Consider the following 25,533-nt stretch of genomic DNA (forward strand, 5'->3'; position numbering starts at 1 on the left):
TATGCAGGGGCAGAGTGCCTCCATTAGCCAGAATAGGGGCTAAAGATGGAGGAGTCCCACCGCCCCCACCCACCCCCAGGCAGCTGGCTGGGAGAGGATGGGGAGGCTGGGAGCTGAAGAGTCGGGGCAGGGGAGGAGGAGTGGAGGGAGACTCTAGCCAGACGACTGCTTCATTAGCCATATGCTGCCTGTGCTGCCCTCCATTACACAACAGACCAGGGCATAGGGGCCGCCTCAGCCTCCGCTCCAACACCACTCTGTCACACACACACACACACACACACACACGCACACACACACACACGCACACACACACACACGCACACACACACACACACACGCACACACTCGCACACACACACGCGCACACACGCACGGCACACACCCGCAGAGAGGAGTGACATCTCAGCTAACCACCCACATCATTTCCTGTCACCTCACTCTACTATACTAGAGAGAGAGAGACAGAGAGAGAGAGAGAGAGAGAGAGAGAGAGAGAGAGAGAGAGACAGAGACAGAGAGAGAGAGACAGAGAGAGAGATGATGATGAAGGGTGATGTGGCCACATGCTTTACCACCCACGCACACACACACACACACACACACACACACACACACACACACACACACAACAGACGCTGTGTATGACAATTCAGGGGACTATTGGCTTGATTAAAACCCATTGAGCAGCCGTGGTTGGTGATACGAGGCAAATAACCCCCGCGTTAAAAAGCCAGTGATGACACTTCCTGCTGCGTCCCAGATGGAGGCGAACGCTGTAAACACACACACGTCTTAAATCAACGCAGACACAGACGGGAGGCGAAAGGAATGTCGAAAAGGGGAAGAGCCGGAGCAGCAGCGGGATCACGGCGCATTCGATCCGTATTACCCCGGGACAAATCCTACGCGCTCGGTTGACCATGATGTCAAGACTCCCCCCGCTTCCCCCGAAACAGGGGGAACATTCCCAGAGTCTTCCTCCCCTCTAAGTCAATGTCGATGTCTCGCCTGCCATCTTCCCGAGGGGGGGGCCCCCCACCTTCCAACCCCCCCGCCCCCCCTCCCCTCCCCACCTCCCCTTTTCTTTTCTCCAAAAGTCACATCATCAACTGCAGACTGATTATATGAAGCCAAGCATCAATAACATCCTTAATGTATTGAGTTTAAGAATAGGGCTGTTGACATTCCCATCACTCTCGACAGACTCATGAAAATGGATGAAGGGCTCAGATCGGCTCAGCCGACGCAAGACGGGCGCACCGGGCTGACAGCACGGTCATGGAATGACTGATAAGTGCATTAATTGCCATCGAGTTCCAGCCGAGAGGGTGATTGGCTGAGCAGAGTGACACACGAACGGGGAGAGTACGGTACACACTGATTAGATTATGGCGTGGTCGGGTGGGGGGGGGGGGGGGGAGAGAGAGAGAGTTAGAAATGTTCTGTGTATCAGGTGACACACACACACACACACACACGTGCGCGCGCACGCATGCACGCACACACGCATAAATAAGACATAGGCGTCTGTATTACATCTGATAAAAGCAGCAGGGAGTTCAAGGCAGATACTGTGGATTGAAGCTTTTGGTGAGTGCACCGCTGAGGCGGCCTTTAACAAGGTTTCAATTGCTCCAAGTGTTGGTGAGGATCGGAGTTGGTGTTGGGAGAGAGTGTGGGTGGTAAAGGGGGAGATGGGGAGGGAGGGAGGGAGGGAGGGAGGGAAGGAGGGAGGGAGGGAGAGCAGATGGTTAAGGAACCACTCTTTTTGGTTCAAGTGTTTGGGTTGGGAGAGACACTTACGATGAGTGCTGAGTCTCGGCCCATGGAGATGACAGTTCTGTTCACCGTCCTCAAGAGCTTCTCCATAATGATCTGGACATGCCACTGTGTGGGGCCCTGGAGAGTAGTGGGAAAAACACACAGACACAGACACAGACACAGACACAGACACAGACACAGACACAGACACACAGGAGGGGAGGTAGGAAAGGAGAGGAGACAAATTAGTAATCTTTCTGTTGCTTGGCAAATATTGTTGGAGCAAATATTGCAGAGCAAAAAACAACATACGACACACGTCGCTATAGGGTAGACTATTCATCTGACTATCTAACTATCGTATCTGCAAATTATAAACCATGTTCAGGATGCAACAGCAGGAACCACATGAAATCGTGAGCTTCTCTAGTTGTGGTCTACTTTTTTTTTTTTCCCCTTTCGTTATTAACAAGGACCCAAGACTATCTATTCTATAGGGATGGGTTTCAAATTTGGTCGAGATACATCATCCAAACTTGATAAGCAGTGACACCATTCCAAGAGCATGAAGACTTGAAAGGGAACTCAAGGGACACACGTCTTTGCCATGGAGGATTTGAGGGATGCGGTGACAATGATTTATGGATAAGAGAATCCCTGCAGCTTAGCGGTGGAGAACAGAGCTGCCTTTGTGCAGGGTGGTTGCTGTTGTTGTTGTTGTGGTGGTGGTGTAAAGTGGGGTGTGTTGCGACAGATGACCATTGCCAGGGCGCAGAGCAGAGCAGCGCAGCGCGCAGGGGGGCTGGCTGTCTACAGTGGAGGGAGGGGGGTGGGGGGGTGGGGGGGATCCATCTAAAGAGAACACCAGGCTAGCGCTGTTCCCCAGACCTTCAATAATTCACAGCACTATTTCGGCAGCTTACACACACACACAGACACAGACACACACACACACACAGACACAGACACACACACACACACACACACACACACACACACAGACACACACACACACACACACACACACACACTTTCTGATCTCTCCGTTCTATGCGTCAGGTATGACGCACAACTTTCGCAATACCCGTAACGATGTGTTGAAGGCTCGCTCCAGTTTCCATGAATCTTTTGAGCTCTCGCAGCCCTTGATTATATGACTGGTTTTCCAAACCCACCCAAAAGTACATAGGCTGAAAACAGTGTGAGTGATGATTTTCTCTGTACAGAAATTATAGGGGCTTTGCCAATGCAACACTGAATTATTGAGGGAAAGGTCCATGAAATAATCATTTGTCTCTTATAAATTAATGAATGGGTGCTAATGAAATTAGAAACGCTGTAATGCAGGCCACTGCACACCAGGGATTCCCATTCCTAGTGTTGTGGATTTTTTCATACTGTGTGTGTGTGCGTGCATGTGCGAGAGAGAAAGAGAAAGAGAGAGAGAGAGAGAGAGAAAGAAAACTAAAACAAGAGAGAAAGCGAGAGTAGTCACAAGTGACGGTAAAGGAGTTCTGTTCTCCACAGACGCGTTGCGCTGCGTCAGTTCCCTCTCCCAGCAGAATAAACATGCGGGAATGTGAGAGAAAAAGAGAACGAGTGAAAGAGAGAGAGAGAGAAAAAGAGTGTGTGAGTGAGAGAGAGAGAGCGAGAGAGAGAGTAAGTGATTCTAACAGATCATAGTGCAGTCGAGTGCTGTTTGAGAGGAGGGGTAATTGAAGGGAAGGAGAAGAGAATGAGGGTCCGGTTGAGGAGGGGATGTGTTGGAGGCATGGAGGAGAGAGAGAGAGAGAGAGAGAGAGAGTGGTGGAGGACACTTGAGTATAGGAGGACAGAGGATGGTACAGAGCTAGGTGTTTCAATAGGGAGAAGATAGAGCATATCTGAATAGGATAGTTCAATTCCATCCTCCAGAACTGGGTGTCAGAATCTGGAAGGGGGGGCAGAGGGCAGTGTGTGTCCGGGGGCCAGTGTGTATCTGGGAGGCAGTGTGTGTTGGGGGACCAGTGTGTGTTTGGGGGACAGTGTGTGTTTGGGGGACAGTGTGTGTCAGGGGGCCAGTGTGTGTCCGGGGGACCAGTGTGTGTCAGGGGGCCAGTGTGTGTCCGGGGGACCAGTGTGTGTCCGGGGGACCAGTGTGTGTGTCTGTGGCGGGGGGCTTCCTCACCACGTCCTTTCTGTAGAGCACCTCCAGGATGTTGCTGAGCAGCTGGCAGCAGGCCTCCAGCTCCTCCTGCTTCTCCAGGTGGAACTTGAGCTGCTCCGTCATGAGAGGCAGCAGGATCTCCCGGCAGTCTGCAGAACACACACGCAAGAGCACCAACACACACAAGTTAACACCGCTGCTGCCGGGGGTCTTTTGTATACAGCACAGGAGAATGTGTGTTCAGAGCCAGCAGGTTATCATGAGCATGCGCGCGCCCGTGCGCACACACACACACACACACACACACACACACTAAAACCCTGCGAATGCTTGCCTAGTGTCTTTTATATACAGTAGTGTGTTTGTTCAGAGTGTGAAGATGCATGCACAGACATACATACAGTAGTTAGGCAATAGAAGTGCTTGATGCACCAAAACCATGATAATCACAAGGCGGGGGGGGGGGGGGGGGGCAGGCTAATAATGTTGTGTAGATCCTTCTTTGCGTTGTGGGCACACGAAAAATCTGAGAATCAGTGTTTTCGCTGCTGGCGGGAGGCCTTGGGATGCAACCTTGGGATTTTTGTAGTACGCCAGTGATTATCATTTTACAGCTGTACAAACATCAAGAACTTTGGTCATACATCTTTCAGATTGTAAGCAGTGGCTGTGATTATCCAACATACTGTAATACTGCAAAGAGACACACAAAACAACATTCAATTCAATTTGAAACCCATCCCTATCCAATTCCTCCTGTACAATACAAGATTAAACAAACCCAGCTTGGATTCGACTTGGTAGCTCACCGCCTCGTACGTCCCAGGTCCGAATCAAATATTTGATTAAATATTACGGAAAATAAATACTAGCTTGATGTGATTTGATAGCAGCACGGCCACCATTAAACCTGTCATTTCAATATGCAAGGCAGGAGAGATCCGGTGACAGGCAGGGCTTTGAGAAGGCACAACACTTCCGTACCGTAAAAACCACCTGAGGCGCTCACTGACAAATTATCATATTTTTTATTAAAGCTCCGGATCTCCAATCTAGCGGTGCGCAATGCCGTGTGGTTCAAATGAAAGAGTGGGGCCTGGGGGACAAACAGTAGCAGGGTGCCCATCCTCCACATCAATTAGATGAGGAGAGGATGTGTGTGTGTGTGTGTGTGTGTGTGTGTGTGTGGAGGGGGGGGGGGGGGGGGAGTGGATCGCTGGAGGGCCATGGGGTCAGAGCCAGAGTAAAGGCCATCACAAGCTGCTCTGGCTCAGGCAGTGGGGTGGAGAGGGATGGAGAGAAGGAGGCAGAGGAGGAGGAGGAGGACAAGAAGAAGAAGAAGAAGAAGAAAAGACTTGATGCCGGCCAGCATTCGCCTCAACCTAAACAAATGAGAGAGACAGCGTCGTGTTCCAGGACGGGAACAGCCGGAGCGCCCTGCCCCGTTACGCCGCACAGTGAGCTGTATGGACAGGGAGGATTAATGAGCGCTCTGCAGAGAGGGCCGCACAACCAGACAGAGCGTTGGCCCTGCATCCATCTCTGACTAACATGGAGGGATACAGTACATCTTCCAGGAGCAGCTCCTTCATATGCTCACAAACACGCACGCACCCATACACGCACGCACGCAAGCACACAAACACAGGCACACAGGCAGACACACACACACACACAGCGGTATCTCAGGAGACGGAGCTCTTTATAGAGTCTGATGATTCAATGCTCTACCCTGATACGGACACTGGTACAGTACACCAGTCGTCAAGCGGGACTCTTCAAAGTGACAAGGTTCTGAGGCAGCAGTTCTATAAAGGTTCTGAGGCAGCAGTTCTATCAAGGTTCTGAGGCAGCAGTTCTCTGCAGCAAGGCTCTTCTATCCATATCCCTTCATACCGCGAGCATCACACAGACAGCATCGCATCGTGACAGCTCTTTTGCCATTCAACTCGGAACAGAATGAAGAAAGGGCCTTTAATTAGATTTGGACGTAGACAAATGCCTCGCCTAACAGCCCATATCGTCCTGGATCATTTGGTAGAGACGAGGCTGTCAGGTGGAACAGATGGCAGAAAAACGCTGACCTTTCCAGTCTCCCAGGACCTCCCCAGCGGCGCTCATCAACATAGCGGTCAGGTGATCCTTATCAGTCATCACTCACTGTTTTCACCAGAAACAAAATTAAGAATTGAAAACGTGGAGGTGATTTCACAGGAAACGGCCTGAGGGATAAGTCTTGAGTTTGCCCTACGCCGGCGATATGAACAAACCATCTACATTCACATTTACATTTATGGCATTTAGCAGACGCCTTTATGCAAAGCGACTGACAACAAATACATTTGACTAAGTAAGTGAATCATCTATCCATCTTTTTTTTATTTTTTTTTATTTTTTTTACATTTTTTAATTTATTTACAGGGGAGAAACTTGCACAGGGGGATGAAGCGGTCTTTAGGAGGGACAGTTAAGACGTAGCCTGAAGAGATGGGTCTTCAATCTACGATGGAAGACGTAGACCTAGAACTCAAGCGTAGATTTCTCCCACCCGCAGCGTCCCTGCCTACCAGCCTCGAGCACGATTAGAGAATATTCACTCTAAGTCAGAGAGCTGCAAAACATGACCATGACAAAGCTGGGTAATAAAAGTGTAACTAACGCATTCTGACAAGATTAGCAATTCAATGAATCCAGGCTGCTTGAGGGGGGAGACATGTCCCATTTAAAGACCTAAATATTGATTTGTGCATCCATTACGGAACGATTCCACCACTGCAACCTGGGAAGTCTTGCATAACTGTGACTTTATAAATGGGTTTTATTAGTCATAATGCGATCAATTAATTGCATGCTTCAACCGGGATGTTTATCTTTTTTTTTTTTAAACACAAATCATTAGAGAGATGTCATTTTGCTAACGTAAATCTATTCTCTATTAGATTGAATTACACCAAATATGAAATGACACATAAGCCTGTCTGATTATACTGAGTGTGTATTGATACAGTATGCCACAGAATTATAACAACACACATTTGCACTATCTGTGTAGTATGCAGTAGTTTGACTGGTCAAACCAGTGGTAAAAAAAAAAGGTATAAAAAAGTATAACATGTATACAACAATGGGTGTGGTAAAAGATGCTCGGTGCGGTACGGTAGGATAGGAAGCTAAGCTGCCTGCCAGTCAAAGGCTTAGGGGGTGAAAGTGTGTGTGGTGTTAAGTAATCTTCCAGGGCTCGAAACACAAAAGCAAATCTCCTATCTGAGGGTGTCTAGTATTGTGTGGAGTGTTTAATGCCTTGTTTTTCCACTGTTGCAATCCTCAATCCCCGAGCGCACCGCCCCCCCCCCCCCCTCTCTCTCTCTCTCTCTCCCCACCCCCCCACCCAGCTCCACCCCAACCCGACCTGACCCGCTCGTAAAGCGGAGAGTGAGTAGGTGAAGCAGACTGGAACTATCAAGCTAGGCCACAAGTGCACCCCTCAAACCTCCGAGCAAACAGATTGGGGATGCTACAGTGAGCCCCCGGCACAGACCAACGAGCCCATTTGGGAGTGATTTATGCCCCCGTGCTGCAGAACTCTCCAGTGTGACAATACCAGGTGAAGGTGACACGCGCCATCCTTGAGCAAAGATTGACTTAACTAGAGAATCAAAATCAATATCAGAGATTTAATATGTTTCGCTCGTACTTTATCTACTCTAGCATATCAAAACCCCTTCAACAACATTAATTCCCCCCTCTCCCCCAAGTTAAATCAAAGAAAAAATTGGATAATGAACTTATCTTGAACTCCCAAGATCTTGCAAAGATGAAAAAAAAAAAAAAAAAAAAAACACATCAGTGTGCTATCCAGACGTGCGTTCGGTCGGTGCTGAGTAAACTGGTTTATCGCCCGGGAAAACGCTATCATCAGCAGATCGTATCTAATTAAGACGTGGAGAGCGCCAGGCAGCAGATGATTACATGTGAGGGAGGATGTGTGTCTAGTTGGTCGCTACCTGCGGTGCCTCCATATGGCTCACGCTGGTTTACAGCGCGGCACGTTTCACCTTGGGATTGGCAGGCCCCAATCAGAGAACGCCAGGGGGGGGGGGGGGGGGGGGCGGCGGTTGGGGGGTGCGAGTAATTACAACCAATGTCCCTTTACGACCAGAAGTGTTGACTAACACTGACCCGGCTGTCCCTGGGTGACGACCTCATCAGTGCATCTCAATAACCTGTACTGGAACTCCATTTCCAAATCAGTGCTAATGTACCTGTATCTGCGATATTGCTTTATGATTAAAATGCAGGCGCAAGGAAGCACTTTCAGACACAATCGGGGAGTACGGCGCAGTGAGTAAAGGTGTGCTGTGATCGCTCATTGTTGGGTTTATTAGCGTTAATAGAGCGGGCCAGCGGGTTGGCCCGTATTCACTCCATAAAGGCATCGCCCTGCGGTGCTCCAGGTCTTTCACGAGCTACCCGGGGAGGCGTTGCCGACGCTGTAATTACACACAGCGCCAGATCAATACCAATGAGCAAACCGGCCACGCACACCGGCATTTAACCAACAATGCGCCTGTCAACTTGGACGGAAGCGTTTAGCGGGTAATGACGAAGGGGGAAGGCAATATGTGCCAGAAGGAAAACGCTTCCCGCTGTCCGCGTGTATTGTTTTGGAAATCGATGGGATTCGACGGGAGCTGTTTCCACCCCGCCCTCAGACTCAAAGCTCCATGTCATTGTTTCATGTCCCTGTCTTTCAGGTGGAGTTGGAGGTCAGTGGATAGCAGGCTGAAGGGGAGCCTGTACAAACGGACCATTGTTGTTGTTGTTGTTGTTGTTGTTCTCATTCCTCTATGCAGGCCGAACGCTTTGGGCGTGTGCATGCTTTCTGCCAGCCGCATTGAATTACCGTTGTGCTTTTTTCCCCCCCTGTTGAGTGTGTTTGCACTGTGTGTGTGTGTGTGTGTGTGTGTGTGTGTGTGTGTGTGTGTGTGTGTGTGCGCGTGTGTGTGTGTGTGTGTGGGCACGTATGTGCATGTATGTGTCTGCGTGCATGTGTCTTTATTTGCGTGTCTGTCTGTCTGTCTGTGTGCATGTGTGTGTGTGTGTGTGTCTGTCTGTCTGTCTGTGAGTGCGTGCGTGCGTCTGTGTGTGTGTGCGTGCGGTGGAGTAGAGACCAAGACCGTAACATGGGCCCAGAGGACGGGAGCCTTTGGCAAACCTTTCCCTCACTCCAGAGCGCCCTGGTGAATCAATGTGACAGTCTGCGTCGGTGCGGCCCGGCAAGCCTCCGCAGCGTTCTCGTGAACGGACGCGTACGCTACCTTTAGGCCTGCGTGAATTGTTTGAAATCCTCACGTCTAGCACGGTGTCATGCACCATCACAAAAAAAAATAAACGAACGTAGAAAGACCTCCTTCAACTACAATATACTCTTTGTTAAAAAAGAAAAAGCCTCCCAGGGCAGAGAGATGGATAGTGGAGTGGAAAGAGAGAGAGAGAGAGAGAATATGTGATGTGAGTATTAGGATATGAGATGCTGGGGCTGACATTCTGATACAGACAGACATATGGGGTGTGTAGATACAAGGGATTAACACTGGGCCTCCTTAACACAGAGAGATAACAGGACAGGAGGGACTCCGGTAGGACTCAGAGATGACCTTTACGATGTGCACACAGGCAGGGCACCCTGGGGGATGCAGACCTGCTGTGTGTGTGTGTGTGTGTGTGTGTGTGTGGCTCTTACCGTGCTGAATGAAGAGTGTGTGTATGGGTGTGTGTGTGTGTCTTAAAATGCTGAGTGAAGAGTGTGTGTGCGTGCGTGCGTGCGTCTCTCACCGTGCTGAGTGAAGAGGTCACTGTGGACGATGTCTATCAGGCAGTGCAGCTTCTGTTTCACCAGCCGTCCCAGGGGGACCTTCAGGATGAACTCGGTGAAAAGTTTGCTACAAAGACAAAACGAGAACAAACAACAACACAGAGGGTCAAACAGGAGCAGAGAAACTGACTGCGTACTGTCGTTGGGCCGGTGCTGTACTAACCTGTCACTCATTCAAACCGCTATAAAAGTCTCTCAGCCGTGGCGGTTTACAGCCTTGGAGTGCTCACACATTTCACCCAGCTGTCCGAAATGCCAAGAAGTCTGTGTCGCCGTACATTGAAGTCATGAAACACTTGTCACATAACAGCAGCGTATTGTACTGTACCGCTCATTTTAACCATCCTTCTGACAAGATGATAAAATGTAAACAAAAAGTCATGTGCATTTTATGAGACACAGCCATTCTGGAACATCTGCAGGGATGCACGGCCTTAGGAGGAGGCCGTTCTTCCTTTGAGAGAAAGGGACGGGCACTTGCAAGGCTCAAGTAGTGGCGCACAAGGAAAAGCGTTCTGGCGGCGGATGAAACGCGCCGAGATGGCCTCAATTCAGCCGCCTCTTCTGCCAGGTTTGTGTTCACAACTGGAGCAACTGATCCCGCTATTCTGTTGCAGAAGAAAACCGTGCCCCCCCCCCCCCCCCCTGTCTCTCTCCGCTTGGCTCCGAAAGAACTCGGCTCTGCCTGTGCTTTCAAATCCGGAGGAAAAAAAATATGGAACTACAGAACGTCGCTGAAAGGGCAAACCGAGCACCAGAATCTCAAATTGGAAAAATGGACACATAGAACAGTGGCAAAGTGCTGCTAAATGTCATGCTGGTCCAGGTGAGTGCTTTTCAACTTGGCTGCTGTGGGGGGGAAACAGGGCGAAAGAGGTGTTTGTTTAAGTGTAAGTGTGAATGTGAGTGTGAATGTGGTGTGTGTGGGTGTGTGTGTGTGTGTGTGTGTGTGTGTGTGTGTGTGTGTGTGTGTGTGTGTGTGTCCACTAGCTGAGATCAAAGGCTCTCCATACACAGTGTGACAAGGACAGGGGGAGCCAGTGGGGGAGAGAGAGCCAGCCCTGTTACAGCTGGGGAGATGGCAGCTGACCAGGTGTTGGATGTGGGTGGATGGAGGTGCCTGGCTTTGTGTGTCTCCCCCCCCCCCCCCCCCACACACACACACCACCCCCGAGGAGAGCAGGCAGCACACAGTGTGTGAGCAGAGCGCTAAGTTCCATAACAGCACACAAATATCCCCCCAGGGGATGAGGAGGGATGCCAGCAATCCCCCCCCCCCCCCCCCCCGGCGCCATGCTCTGCTACCTTAGATGTGGGTGGTGGATGGGGGGGCAGAGTGCTGTGTGTGTGTGTACGTGCGTGTTCGAGAGTCTCAGAGACGTCGATAGGTGGGAAGATTAGCCAATCCTGCGGGGGCGCTCTGTCAACATGCTGCCATGGGTGACTTCACACAGAAATGGCTCTGGCCCTTGTGTGTGTGATGGCGCCTCCTACAGAACACTGGGTCAATTTCACCACAGAGTTACCACTTAGCATGGCGACACATTAACCACGGGCCACCAACATGTCTGGACAGTATCAGAACCAGCTTTGACCTAACCTATCATTCTACATTTTACATGTTGCACAGCTTCACAACAAGCTCTGAATTAAACTCTTTGATTGTCTTTGGTTGGAAAAACTAGATATGTCTCCTCACCAAAGAGCTCAATGTCCAGTCCAGTCCAGTAAGCCCCCTGGGAATCGGCAGGGGGGCTATGACGGGTAGCTAACCCTGTCCGCCGGTACCATTTGTGGTGTCAACGTGTGGACATCTGCTCTGGAGGTCAAAACTGAGGTCAATGAATAACCCATGAGTCACAGAAGGCTACATGTAACTGCAGGGTCCTGGGGTAGGGCTCTCAGAGGGCGGGGGCGATAAGGAGCCCCCCGGGGGGGCCCTGCCTGCCTACCACCGAAGCCCAGAGACTCGGGCGCTCAATCACAGACCACACCGCAGCGCTGCACGCCACACCGACCTTGAGGTTGGGGAGGTTCACTGGCTCGCAGCCTCCCAATCTTTTCATCTGAGCAACGAAAAATACACTGACTCAGGCTGTGCACAGAGAGAGAGAGAGAGATCGGGAGTGGGAAAAAATACTATTACATCCATATTTCTCTGTCATGGATCTGTATGAGTTCCTTCCTTTTTTGGGGGGGGGGGGGGGTAGACGTCTCCTTTTTTATGGCTCAGTTTTTTCCAGCTCAAATATTGAGAGACAGAGAGAGAGAGAGACAGAGACAGAGACAGAGAGAGAGATAGAGAGATAGAGAGAGAGAGAGAGAGACAGAGAGTGAGAGAGAGAGAAAGAGATAGAGAGAAAGAGAGAGACAGAGAGAGAGATAGAGAGATAGAGAGAGAGAGACAGAGAGAGAGAGAGAGAGAGTAGTCACTACTGAGGGTAAAAGAGTTGTGTTCTCCAAAGACGAAGCTCTGCGTCTGTTTCCTCTCCCAGCAGAATAAACATAGCATCATTAAAACCAGAGATCTTTCCTGTTTATTCAAACTGCTGCCATTAGGGTCAGCCTGTCTGAGAATGGGTCGGGATACACAATATCTTTGTTAGGAAACATTCCTACTTTCTTCCCATTGACGTTAGGGCTACACATAAGTTTGGCATTTCCATAACATCACATCTCACAGCCACTACGGTGTTTCCATCTGTATAACTAAAAAAAACATGAACAGTTTCAGAAACTGAAGTGGAAAACCCAATTCCGAGAGCATACCCATAAGGCTTTTACAGGAAATGTCATGTCCTTTCAGTGCACAAGGGGTGTAGACAGAACATTGTCCTAGAGCCACCACGTTCACACAGACATGGCTGGTCACAGTCATGCCTGTGACGCGCATAAAGAGGAGCATTTCACATTTCTACCACCTAGGCCTTCTTCCACACCACTGGGTTCATATTTCAACACAGACTTCCAACTAAAAACACAACGACATTACAGTAAGACATTGTTAATAAAAAACTGTAATTACCTGGTCTTTAAAACAGTACATCACAGTGTTGAATGGCCCACCGCTTGATTTACTGCTGTTTAATAATGACCATAGCTTTGAGTCAGGAAGTCATTTGACACCATGCACTAAATCTAATGGCGAAATAATGGTATTCATGACAGAGGTATTACCCAGCGCACTGGACACTGTTGTGGAGCAGCACTTGCATGTTTCCAAGGCAACCTGAGCATGTACAAAGCAATCCTCATGCTACATCTGGTGAATGTTAAGTGGATGAAGAAGAAGCAGCCCAAAGGTAAGGAGCTATGTTAATCAGAGGTGTCTGCCACACTGCAAGAGCAGAGCATTTTTTAAATTTCGTTTAAATGAAGCTGACCGTTAACATTAATCACTTAAGAAATACAGAGAGACAATCCAGACATGACATTTAATGTCAAACAACCAAATGAGTATACCCTTGCTTTCTCAGAAAGAGCGTTTAAGCTTAATTTGTCACATTTGTGGCTTGCGATTCCCATTTTCAGAAGGCTCGTTTCCTGGATTGGATTTAATTCACAGCCTTTCTCCTTTGGAAATGCGCCGGTAAAGCCTGGAACTTCCCACTGATGAGTTCTTTGAGAGAGAAAATCTCAGATTCCAGTATGACGAGGCCTTCTAGGGCAATATATGAGTTTGATTTTCTAATGGAAAATTTATATCAGTATAAGTTATAAGTTTATATAAAACTGCATTTAGTACTCTCTCATTATATTACAGTTAAATGCATGTACACATATCCACTACAGGAGGTTGTTTTATATAATTACCTGAGCTCCTTTGGATCAAACACTTGTTTGACGTCATTCACGATGGTGGGGACGTACTTCAGTGCTGCACCCTGGACAAAAGAAAGCACCAAGACATAATTTGAGAGTGGTTTCAGCCTGAAGCAGTCTTTTTTTTTTTTTCTTATACATTTTCTTCAATATTAATACTATTGAGTGTCCCCCTCCAGCCTTAAAGGGATAGTCCACCCAAATTACAAAATCACATATTTGGTTCCTTACCCTGAAAGGAGTCTACGGACAATGATAGACTTCAATCCACACTTTGGTTCTGTTACTGACTCATTTCAGGGTAAGGAACCGAATATGTGATTTTGTAATTTGGGTGGACTATCCCATTAACTTGTCCCCTTACTTAGTCCTTACTCTAATGTGGAAATGTGAGTATCATTTTGCAAAATGTATTTCAGCTAAACCAGACCTGATTTTCCTATTATTGCTCTTTATAAAACACTGATTGAAAACAAAAACACTGACGGAATTTTCTCCAAAAGCCCATATATTTCTAAGCAGTATGTTATCGTAGTATGAGTGATTATGAGCACACTTTGTATGAATTTTGTTTGATTGCCTCAAAAGTTTCTGCTTTACTATCAAACAGCCTGATTCTCAGAACGGCCCCTGATTCGATAAGCAATTCGATAGTTGACGGAGGTCATACTGAGAGACGAGCCAATCATCAAATCGCCCCTTACTCACTGTCAGTCAATACTGTGGGAGCACCTGATCAATGTGAGTGGGTGGAGAGGCATTGAGCTGCAACCCATCTTCTCTTTAACAACGCCTCAAACCCCTCGAGTGCTAGACACCATATCCCAGCCTCGCCTCTCTCAAACGCTCAGGGCAGACATCCATTGAAAGCAGTGGAAGTGGCATTTGGCTGATAAGGGAAATGCGTGGGACTATTAAGAAGGCCCAGCGTCTCTTGTAGATCGGGACAGGACGACCTGAGTGAGTGGCGTCTCCAGGCCTGTAACACCCTGAAGCTCTCCATCAGGCCTCTGTGACACCCCGGGTAGATGAGCCCCCCCCCCACCCCCCCCACCCCCCTGCAGCGCGGCACATCGAACGGCTGATTAGTGGGCCATCCGTTAATAGTGGGGAGCGATTGCAGGGCTGCTGTCGTCCGGGGGCGGCGCTGGGCCCGGTGCTGGGCCCGGGGGGCTGGGCTGACACTCACATTTCCCTCTGGCTGACTGATCTCATCATAGGACCACGCTGGGCAGGGCTGTTTACTCAGCATCTGTGCTGATGAGCGTCGGAAGCCACAGCCAGGCCCTCTCATACAGCTCCATTACACAGACAGATGCGGAGCGCCGGCCAGGCGCTCCATTAACGGCAGGCCTGTTAGAGACGCAAAGCCATTCGTCAGTCGTCACGTGGTGAATGTCTGGTGTAACTACAAACGTTTCGGCAGCGTGTCTTGGCAAACGGCCAGGGTGAGAAGGCCGGGCACTTTCTAAAGGATGATAGTGTGAATCACTCTTGCGGTGAGGTTGGCTCTGCCTCTGACTTCTAAAGCCCAGACAGAGCCCTCGTACCACACAAACGTCCTCTGGGTATACCGGTTTGCCTTGGGATCCATAGCGAGAAGGAGCCTGGTTCAAACCTGTCAAAGTTACGAAAGAGCCAATTCATGATATCACATGACGTGAAACTAGCAATGGTCACGATAAATCAACCCAAACATCTACAAAGGGACGTTTCTTTACACCGGCCAGGACTTTCTCAACTAAGTCTCAACCCAGCCATTGTATCTCTACAATATGTTCACTTACATATTCCATCTGATTTCTTTTTTTTTTTTTTATCTTGTTTGTCTGCACTCCGTAGCAATGCTTTGTGAATAACAACAACAACATCTGAGCCTTTGTTCCCAGTGATCCTGATTTCTATTCAAACACCCACTCACGTCGACCGTAGGAGGCTGAAAGTTTGATTTCAAAGGTCCTGTTTGATAGTGATTAACATTCCCTCGCCACATCTCCCTCCATTGAAAGTGAATCCCTTCTTTCATAAACAACCATTGACATGCGCTGGAGCCTTCAAAGACACTGGAGACAAATGAGTATACCGGGCTTTCCTTAAATCCTCCAGATACTAAAACTCAACGTGTTGGGAAATAGCTGGTACAATGCGCTGCACTACACAACCGTATTAGTGGTGTTGTGATTTGAGGCGAGACTTCCGTGTACCACTGCTCTGTATACCACAGAGCCCCCTAGGGGTGGTGGTAGCGGATGGTGGGGGCTCCAGATGTTCAGCAGGAAGCCCTGTGGAGGTGTTATTCACTCTGGCTGTTTATTAGATCACAGCTGTCATTTAGCTTCCACGAGGCCTGGCTTAGGAGAGGCTACGTATCCCTCCCTTTAAACCTGGTTCCCCAAGATCAATTTTTAATTTACTGACAGTTGAGCTATTATCTAACCCAATTACACAGCAACTGCCTCCTAATTGACTTGAGGGCTTCTCCTACGGCTTTGACTATTTGTTGACAGTTTGAGTGTACGTGCGTGAGTGAGTGAGTGAGTGAGTGAGTGAGTGAGTGAGTGAGTGAGTGAGTGTGAGTGTGTGTGAGTGTGTGCGTGCGTTGCTAATGGGGAGGGACATCATATGGTCAAGGACAATGTAGTACAAACACATGCTTGAGCGGAGCTTAGGGGGATGAAGACAGAGAGAGGGGAGAGAAAGAGAGAGATGCAGTCAGAAAATACCTTGAGGAGGAGCTAAAGAGGAGAACCCAAGAGATGCCCCAGGTCACAGGAAAGTCAAGGTCAGAATGAGACAGAGAGAGGACACACACGCGGGCACGCACACACACACACACACATCAGAATGGCAGGAGAAACACACAGATACAGACCAAATAAACAAAATAGGACACACACACACACACACACACACACACACACACACACACACACACACACACACACACACACACACACACACACACACACACACCTCAGAGGACAAACGGAGAGAGAGATCAGAAACACATGAGACATACCAACACATAGAACAACAGTGACAGATACAGTGCCATCGATAAGTATTGGAAAGAGGAAGCATTTTATCTTCTTTTAGCCCTATACTCAGTTTGGATTTGAAATCAAATAATTACTATGGGGTCAAAGTACAGATTATCAAGTTTAATTCAATGGCGTTTTTTTTTTTTTTTCATTTTGTTTTTCAGATTGGCTTCACCATTTAGAAAGTACAACATTTTTCTCTTCCTATTTCAGGGCTTCAAAACATATTGGAAACTATCATAGAATGTCCAAATAAAGTACTCATATTTAGTATTTGGTCGACAATCCTTTCATTGGAATCACTGCCTTAAGTCTGCGACCCATTGACCCCACCAGATGCTGGGTATATTCTCTGGTGATGCTCTGCCAAGCCTGTACTGCATCTTCAGTTGTGGTTTGTTTTGAGGTATTTTTGCCTGTAATCTTATCAACAGGAAAGGAAATGCATGTTCAATTGGATTTACATCTGAAGATTGAACTAACCCGTGTTGCTATGGCAGTATGTTTGTGGTCATTGTCTTACTGTATGATGAAGTGCCATCAAATGAATTTGGAGGCATTTGTTTGTACTTGAGCAGATAAGATCTTGTGTACAGTTCAGAATACATTCAGTAACATCATCAATTAAGACAAGTTAGCCAATTCTTGTGGCAGTTATACATGCCCTAACTATAGCACCCCCTCCACAATGTCTCACAGATGAGGTGGTATGCTATAAATCTTGGGCAGATACTCAATACAAGACACTGACAGCTCTCTAACCGGAAACACCTATCAGGCCAATTTTCCAATACTTTTGGTGCCCTGAAATAGGGGGACTATGTATAAAAAGGGTTGTAATTTCTAAATGGTGAAACCAATATAAAAAAAGAAAACACTGAATTAAAGCTGAGGAACTTTAACCTCGTCATAATTGTTTGATTTCAAATCTAAACTGTTAACTGAGTAATAGGGCTAAATAAAAACTAAATGATTCCTCTTTCATATACTTATGGAGGACACTGTATATTGTCTCTAACCAGAAGTAGAGTATGCACATGAAATACATGAAAACAGTGTGTGAACCAAACAAGCCTCAAAGACCACTGATGAGTCAACAGCTCACATCAAATAAGACACACAACAATTGATGTGCATGGCAACTTAAGACTAAAATGCACAGCAAAACCAAATGCATAAAACTCTATGTAAACACATGCAATCTGACACAAGTGGAGAAGAGTGTGTACAAGTTCTTGACCAATGAGTCAGTGACGTATGAGTTATTCACATATGAGTTAGAGACGAATGAGTTAGTGAACTATGAGCTAGGGACGTCCGTGTTAGGTACGTACGAGTTAGGTGACTTATGGGCATATGCTTACCTTCACCATACCGGTGTTCTCAGAGTTGCTGTTCATCATGTCATTGAAGGAAGTGAAGAGATCCCTCAAGGACTCCATGAAATCTGCCTCTCCTTTGTTCTCGTACAGTCTGGGGAAGGGTTGGGGGGGGGAGGGATCACAAAAACAGATGATCAAGAGCCTGCTGTTTGCTCAGACCCCAAGTAAACAGGACCCTATGCCACTACAACAGTTGGAACCGTGCGTCACTTTTGCAAAGTCATCAATACCAGACGACAGACTGCCCCGCATGTGTTATCTATGCAAATACCACCGGATCAAAATACATTCATCATCCTCGTCGCCGGTCAAATTTGCATTTTTAAAACAAAGCGGCGAGAGCCCGAAGCACCTGCCTGCTGCCATGCCCAAAAAGTTAGGGAAAAAATGTATTCAATTATCTCAACAAATGACTCCCTTGGCATACCAAAACAGAACAGACAAAGGATGCCGATCACTCTGGCATACTTGGTGGCAGGTGAAAAAAATAGTATTTGGGTCTAATTGCCCTCTGGTTTTGCAATCTTTCTGAGCTATGATAATATGTTGTCTGGCCCACTGATTCCATTCATTTCCCTTTGTAGGGGACAAAACTTGCACAGCCAGCAGTCACAAAGCAATGATCAGAAAACAGTTGGGGAAATGTTTCCTTCCATTTCAAAGAACACAGAGGCACAAAGTAGGCCCGCCTCTAATCCCCCGAAAATGCAAATGTGTTTTATCCCACTCACAATGCCCATAAATCTCACCAAACTGGTGGGTATTACCCGCAAATGAACTGCTTTGTGGGTGCTACAAACTAATGATCTGTGTCAACCACTCTCGCAAACTACATCTCGGAAACTATCGAAAAATAGCTATTGATTGAGCACAACAACCCTGCTGTTTTCTCCTTCCTACGCTGAGAGGGTTGGGAGGAGGTGTGTGTGTGTAGGTGTTATCTCCCAGAGGACAGAGTGCCTGTATCACACAGCCTGGGATAGTCACTGTTGAGAGCTTACAGAAATGGTGAGATTTTGAGGCATCGCTCGCAGTTTCTACAACAACTACTTAAACCTCCTTCTCCCCTGTGGCGCTGGAGGACCAGACTCTGGCCAGCCAGGGACAGCCATGCCAATCATAGGCTGCTTTCCTCCAAGGGGAAAATTGTGTGATTAGAGTGCCTCCTCTACCATGTCATAGGAATGTTCCGCTGGCCAGCACTGAGGACCCAGTCAGTCTGTCACCTGCTGATGTGGCCCTCCTCCTCCTCCTCCACGGCCGAAGGCTACCACACCGCCATTCACAGGAAGCCATCTCTAGGGCAACAATTCAATTTGAGAGAGTTCCAACTCGTAGGGTTGACACACGAGGATAAGAGGCGATGTCACAAACCACTAACAGGAAGCTTACATGCCAAATAAAGAAAGCGCCACCGTTTATCATGTCTAGTAGTCTCTGCCTGTACACAGGGAGTGAGGGACCTGCAGGAGGAGGCTCCCAGAGAGTGAAGTCATCCTGCTCTGATTTGTGAGGTAAAGGACGGGTTGTCCTCTAAGCATTGGAGGAAAACCAATCAAACCACACACTCTCAATTAGAACTGGGCCATATATCAGCACTATTCATTAAACCACCATCCCCCATCCATTAAACATTACCCTCTGCCAATAACATATGTATCCATGGATATAGGCCTGTCACGTGACTTATAGATTCTCCCCAATTCTGCAGAGGGCTCATCAACTCTGGAATGAACTGTAACTGGTGTAATCAATAACTGAAAGTGGTTTCAATAAATAGGTAATGGGAAAGTAGCACTGGTTTCGAAAATAGGTTACCTATCGTGCATATTCTAGAAAGATTAAAGAGTGAGAGAATTGAGAGTTAAGAATGAGCAGCAAGGGAGAGATATTAAATCAATATAGTTTATCTTATCCTCTACGTTTAATTTGTTCCAAATATTTGCATTAGAAGCAAGATAATACAGTGTCTGAATGTGTGTGTGTGTGAGTGTGTGTGTGTGTGTGTGTGTGTGTGTGTGTGTGTAAGCGTGCAAGTGTGTGTGTGTGTGTGTTGATGGACGTACTGATTGAAGAGGACCCTGGAACGGACAATGAACTTGAAGATGTACTCCAGCGCCTTCATGGCCTTCAGAAGCTGCTCAGTTAGCTTCTCAGCATTCTCCACATAGTTCTTCAGAACCTTGGTCAGCTTCCTGGAGAGTGAGCCCATACATACAGTGCTGTGAAAAAGTATTCACCCCCTCTGCACAATTTTCTAATTTATAATAGAGCCTGAAATTGAAATACATTATAGTAAATTGGAATTTTTCCCACTGATCGACACAGCCTACAGAAGCAGTACATTTCAATTTCAGGCTCTGAGGTAACAAAATTAGAAAACTGTCTTCATCTGATATGCAATAATATTCTTTCAAAATGGGGATCCCCTTTTCCATCCACATTATTATGAATGTTCAGTTGCAGGAATGTTCAGTTGTTATGAATGTTCAGTTGTTCAGTTTGTTAAAAAATATTTTACACTGAAACAATATAACCAATATGATAACATCAAAAATAACTAATCAATCATTTTGTGAGATGAAGATGACCTGTGGCCATACCATAACATAACCTGTGACTGGTATACATTTCTATAACACATATTTCTGCCTAAATGTTGTAAAAAGAAATGATTCACAATAAGTATATGTAATAATGTACTCACGTGTAAGCCAAAGTAGCACTGAAATGCTTGCGAATGTAGGTTTCAAGGACAGGGTTAAAGTGCTGGAATTTTCTGTCTGCAATAAGTCCAATTATGAACACCTGTCAGAAAACCAAGACATGTTCATTAAAATCTAACTTGTATGGCTTATAACAAAGAACTGTAAAAGTGGCCCTGCCTGTTCTAAACGCTCAAAGCGAGTCTGGGAAATTAAATGAGATCGCAAATTATCAAATGTAATTTTCTCTCTATTCATTCCCTCAGCAGATAATGTCAAACGGCCTACATTGCACTTTCTGAGTTTCTCTCTTGAAGACGAGACTGCGAGATAGTTTCTCAGCAATCTTCGACTAAAACATGAAGGCTACTGTGCTCATACAGGACACACAGTACAAGGTGTGTCACAAGTCCAATCAATTCAATAGCTACATAGACATGGAGATGATGATTTAATAATAGCTAGCTAGGTAGATAAAAAAAGCTCCATTGATATAGAAATATGGCTAACTAATTGTTAAGGCTTAGTGAGAGAATGTAATGAGTCTAGCTGGCTAGAAAATTCATGAATAATGAATGAATTAACACTGAGGACCTTTAAGTTGGACAGAAAATGCAAATCTAGTAATAGGATTGCATGCATGTTAACAATGTATCTAATAAAATGTCATATCCAATATAGTATTCAGTTCCAATCGTATGTTTGTATGTATGAGAGAGAGAGAGAGAGAGAGCGATTGTGAGCAAAAGTGTATTGAAATGTAATCAAACTGCATCACAGTTGTGTTGACTGAATGCATTCTGAATAAGGGCAGGTAGGTGTCTCAGCTGAGAGAGATTAATTTTCAGCATACAAACATGCCTCAGATGCAGGACGTGCCTTGTCAGAGTCAACATTCCTTTCAAGTGTCAGGTGTGGACTAGTGTGCATAGTTTTAAACATCATACGCCTGAGGCACACAGTACGCCTCACGATCAGAGAATAAGAGACTACTTTTCTGTCCACATGTGGTGTTTTAAATCCATGAAGAACATCTTTTTTGACAACATATTCATAAGTAGTGCATGTGTCACTGTGGTGTAATACTCAAATACCAGAAACAGAAACAAGTAAAATATATACACCTGGATGTGTAAAACAACAACAGTTCTTACCAAGGCATCAAACACCAGGGTATCAAATGTGTCACTGTCGGAGTTCTCCATCATGATGTTGAAGAGGGCATCCAGGGTGTCTTGCAGAAACTAGGATGACAGATACATGGCATGTTACCACAGACAGACAAACAGATAGACAGAAAGGCATTGGCATGTGTCATTTAAAAATTCATGAACCTTCTCTACGTTGAAACTTTTCAGCTCACTGTTTTGTGACCTGGTGTATGCTGTTTGCAAAAAAAGTCAAAAAAGTTTTGGATAAAGACTTTGATTTGATTGTGAGCATCTGAACAGAAAAAATGGCAATTATCTAAATGCCACTATCCATCTCCTAAAGTGAGTCTGCTATGATGAGCATTTTCATTCAAATGTAGTCCTCGAAAGACCATGGACGTTCCACAGTGCAGCTGGTTACATGAAAGCGGCCTACTAACAAATGACCCAACGGTGTTCTGCCAAATGCCATCATTTCAATTTCAATCACATCAACTGAACAAATTGAGCCTTCTTAGCAAGGGAATATCAAATGCTACCAAAAAAAGGTGTTCACAATCAAAGACAATTGAGATATGTCCATTAACAAGCCTGTTGAGGATGCTTGTGATACAGAGGCTAGACAAAAGAGTTCAAAAGAGGCTAGACAGGTTAGCTCAACAGTGAAGTACCCCAGTTTGCATGCCTTTTTGATATTTGATGGCTGCCACTCAGGATTAGCTATAGTCCATGGCTGACGGCTCAGAGTACACATGGGGCCCGGAAGAGAGAGTCAGACTGACAAGGTAAGCTGCTAAGATGGTGGTAGCATGAGCACAGGCCGTGTAAGAGAGTGGATGACATAGACTCCACTGCTCTCTAATGCTCCTGGTGCTACGTACTGTATCCTACACAGTGTTGTGTACACACTGTAGCTATAGACAGATTAGGGCGCCAGCCACGTGATTTAAATGTGTTGAAATGTGGCTGAGGCAAAGACAGTGATCGTCTGATCTTCCATTGTGAATGGTGATCAATGCCCCCCCCCCCCCTCAGCCCGGAACACCTATTTACAGTTGAATGAGCATGCTTGGTGGACGTCCTGAAGAAATTGCACCTCGACTGTCATCAATTCCTTTGCTATTGTAATGTATATAGTATAGACCTCCCACCTATGTTCTGTTGTTTGGAGGACATTTAAGGAAGACAGAGGCCATTCATTATTTGAGTTTCTCAGGGTAGCCTATGGGCACCGGTCTCCTGTGTTGTCCTTGACACACATAGCGTTAGACGTACGGTTAATATCTTTTGGAGTCAGATATAAGGTACTGTTAACTTGTGTTTGTTGGTCATGTGACCACTTGTGTAGAATCCGTTTTATCATGTCCAGACGTTGTACTGGAGAACGCATTTATGTCTTTATTCTGAACCCGTCTAGCCCTTTCTCTGTTCTTCAGCGTTTTATCATAGCCACAAGAACTGAATGCCCACATACATCATTAAATGACAGAGCAGTTATCCTCCTATTTGTCAGTGTGACTGTGTAACCTTGAACAACATCCACAACTCTCTCTCACGGGAAACACCTTCCATTGTGACACAGCGTTTTGGAGGGGCATGTGAGAACAGATCCAGCTGAAAAGATGTTGGAAAAGAGTGGTACACTATTCTGGCCGTCCTCCCCTCCCTGTGCGCAGATGTGTCATCACTGGGGGGGACAAGATCCATCATGCTCGGAGGCAAATACAAGGTCTGCGAACCTTTGGGGAATAAAACACGGTTCAATCAGACTAGTGCTGGTAGCAAATCTGCATTACAGTAATGAGGGCGGGCGGGACTGTACCATCCCACACCCTGGGAGACACTCTAGCTTGGGACGCGATAACACCTTGGACACACAAGTACATTTATATGGTCCTCGTCCAGCTGTGCTTGACTCCATAGGGTAATTGAAGTGCTGGCGGTTAATAGGAGGCTTGTTGCTCTCAACCAGTCCACTCAAGTCCCTTTATCCACCCACTGATCTGTTTATCAACCTCATGCGGGGCACTTAGCACAGCTGCCTGTCATTTTTGCCAGCAGGACGGTTCGGCTGCACATTGTGTGCCCCTCCGTTCCATTTTCCCTCTCAGCTGTTGACGTTGTTTGAGAACAATCTGTTCCTACATTACCATCGTGCAGTGGAATATTTTTTTCCCCATACACCGCCAGGAGGAAAGGTTCTGGCTGTTCAGAAACACACAGGGCTTGTGATTAGACCGTTTATTTCCCCAGCTGTTGGGAGCGTCTAACTGCTGAGCCTTGGTGAAGGCTGGCGTCTAATCCACGCTCTGATCAAGAGGTATACACTCACAGGGAATGAGGACCGCGGAATGGTGACAGTCGTAACCGTTGTAAGGTCTAATCAATGTTGAGATTAAAACCCCATCAAAACCAGTCTACAGAACACAGCGATCGCCCCCCCCCCCCCCCCCCATCTCTCCCTAAAACTTAGGGCAACAGTAAACCAATTATAATGGCCGGTACTTTTTGAACTTTGACCTCTCACCTTGACGACCTCTCCTCCCTCCACCTTCATCAGCTGTCGGAGGTTCTGCTGCAGCAGGCTGGTGTTGGAGCGCCACTTCAGGAGCCCCAGCAGATCCACTGAGACAACAGCAGAGAGAGAGAGAGAGAGAGAGAGAGAGAGATACAGACACGTCAGCTCACTGCTCACAATGATATGGCAGCTTTACTCAAGCACATCTAACACAAACCAGATAGATTGGAGAGAATGAGGCGAGAGTAGTGAAGTTACATACAAAGACAGGTGTTCCAAGACAATCATTTGCATTTCATGAGTCTAACTGCACATCTCAGATGGTTTAACGAGATGCTAGATGGTTATATGGTTATATTTTCAGCCACTACCGAATTAGAAATATGGTCAAGAATTGACCTTATTGGACATAGTGGCACACTTCCCCACTCCCACTGAAGACTGTGTGGTCTAATGAGATAAGAAATCGCTGATAAGAAATCGCTGAACATTATATTAAGAACCATACAGTCAATCCTTATGCTAAAATTTGATGTATTAGGATTAGCGTCAAAAATCCTGTAGAATCTCTTTAACATATAAATCTGCAAATTTCCCCAAAATAGTGTTTGTAATCCACATTACAGTGAAGTGTAAAAAAAAAAAATATTGTATTAGATCCCTTAAATTTAATCAAGGAAAATGAATTTATGTATAAAACCATGAGTGACGATATGATTAATCATGTTCCAGAGAGATAGCGGCAGAGCAGAGTACCTTTGAGGGATTATCAAATTGGTGGGCTTCTTTTACTCATCTCAATTTATTAAACCAGGGTACTTTACAGACGTGGGTGCATCAATCAGGTCAATCTGGAGGACCGAGACCATTACGCATTAAAATGGATTGAGTCAGGGAAGGAAGATGGAGAGGAGAGGAGAGGAGAGGAGAGGAGAGGAGAGGAGAGGAGAGGAGAGGAGAGGAGGACACTCCCCGGCACTGCATAACATTGTGTCGAAAAAAACGTCAATGAAGTCATATATGGAGTGCATCTTTCACTTTAGAGCACTACTATATTCACTCACAGACAAGAGAAAAGATATATGCCCAGCTAGGCTCCTGATCCAGTTTACCCCCACAACACACACAC

At 46.6% G+C, this 25,533-nt stretch overlaps 1 protein-coding gene across 3 annotated transcripts in view; it reads right to left on the reverse strand.

Annotated features, from left to right (window-relative positions):
• Positions 1 to 25,533, reverse strand: part of dock1 (dedicator of cytokinesis 1) — a 162,811-nt gene that overhangs the window by 97,552 nt on the left and 39,726 nt on the right. For all 3 annotated transcript variants that reach the window (XM_083687166.1, XM_083687165.1, XM_083687164.1), the window contains 9 exons: positions 24,414 to 24,511; positions 21,890 to 21,979; positions 20,738 to 20,838; positions 20,097 to 20,225; positions 18,013 to 18,121; positions 13,599 to 13,669; positions 9,746 to 9,852; positions 3,932 to 4,059; positions 1,807 to 1,902 (listed from right to left, as the gene is read on the reverse strand). In XM_083687166.1, the coding sequence (XP_083543292.1) occupies positions 1,807 to 1,902; positions 3,932 to 4,059; positions 9,746 to 9,852; positions 13,599 to 13,669; positions 18,013 to 18,121; positions 20,097 to 20,225; positions 20,738 to 20,838; positions 21,890 to 21,979; positions 24,414 to 24,511 (929 nt within the window). The remainder of the gene's footprint in view (positions 1 to 1,806; positions 1,903 to 3,931; positions 4,060 to 9,745; positions 9,853 to 13,598; positions 13,670 to 18,012; positions 18,122 to 20,096; positions 20,226 to 20,737; positions 20,839 to 21,889; positions 21,980 to 24,413; positions 24,512 to 25,533) is intronic.

The sequence above is a fragment of the Argentina silus genome (genome assembly GCF_951799395.1).
Source record: "Argentina silus genome assembly, chromosome: 16".
Lineage (NCBI taxonomy): Eukaryota > Metazoa > Chordata > Actinopteri > Argentiniformes > Argentinidae > Argentina > Argentina silus.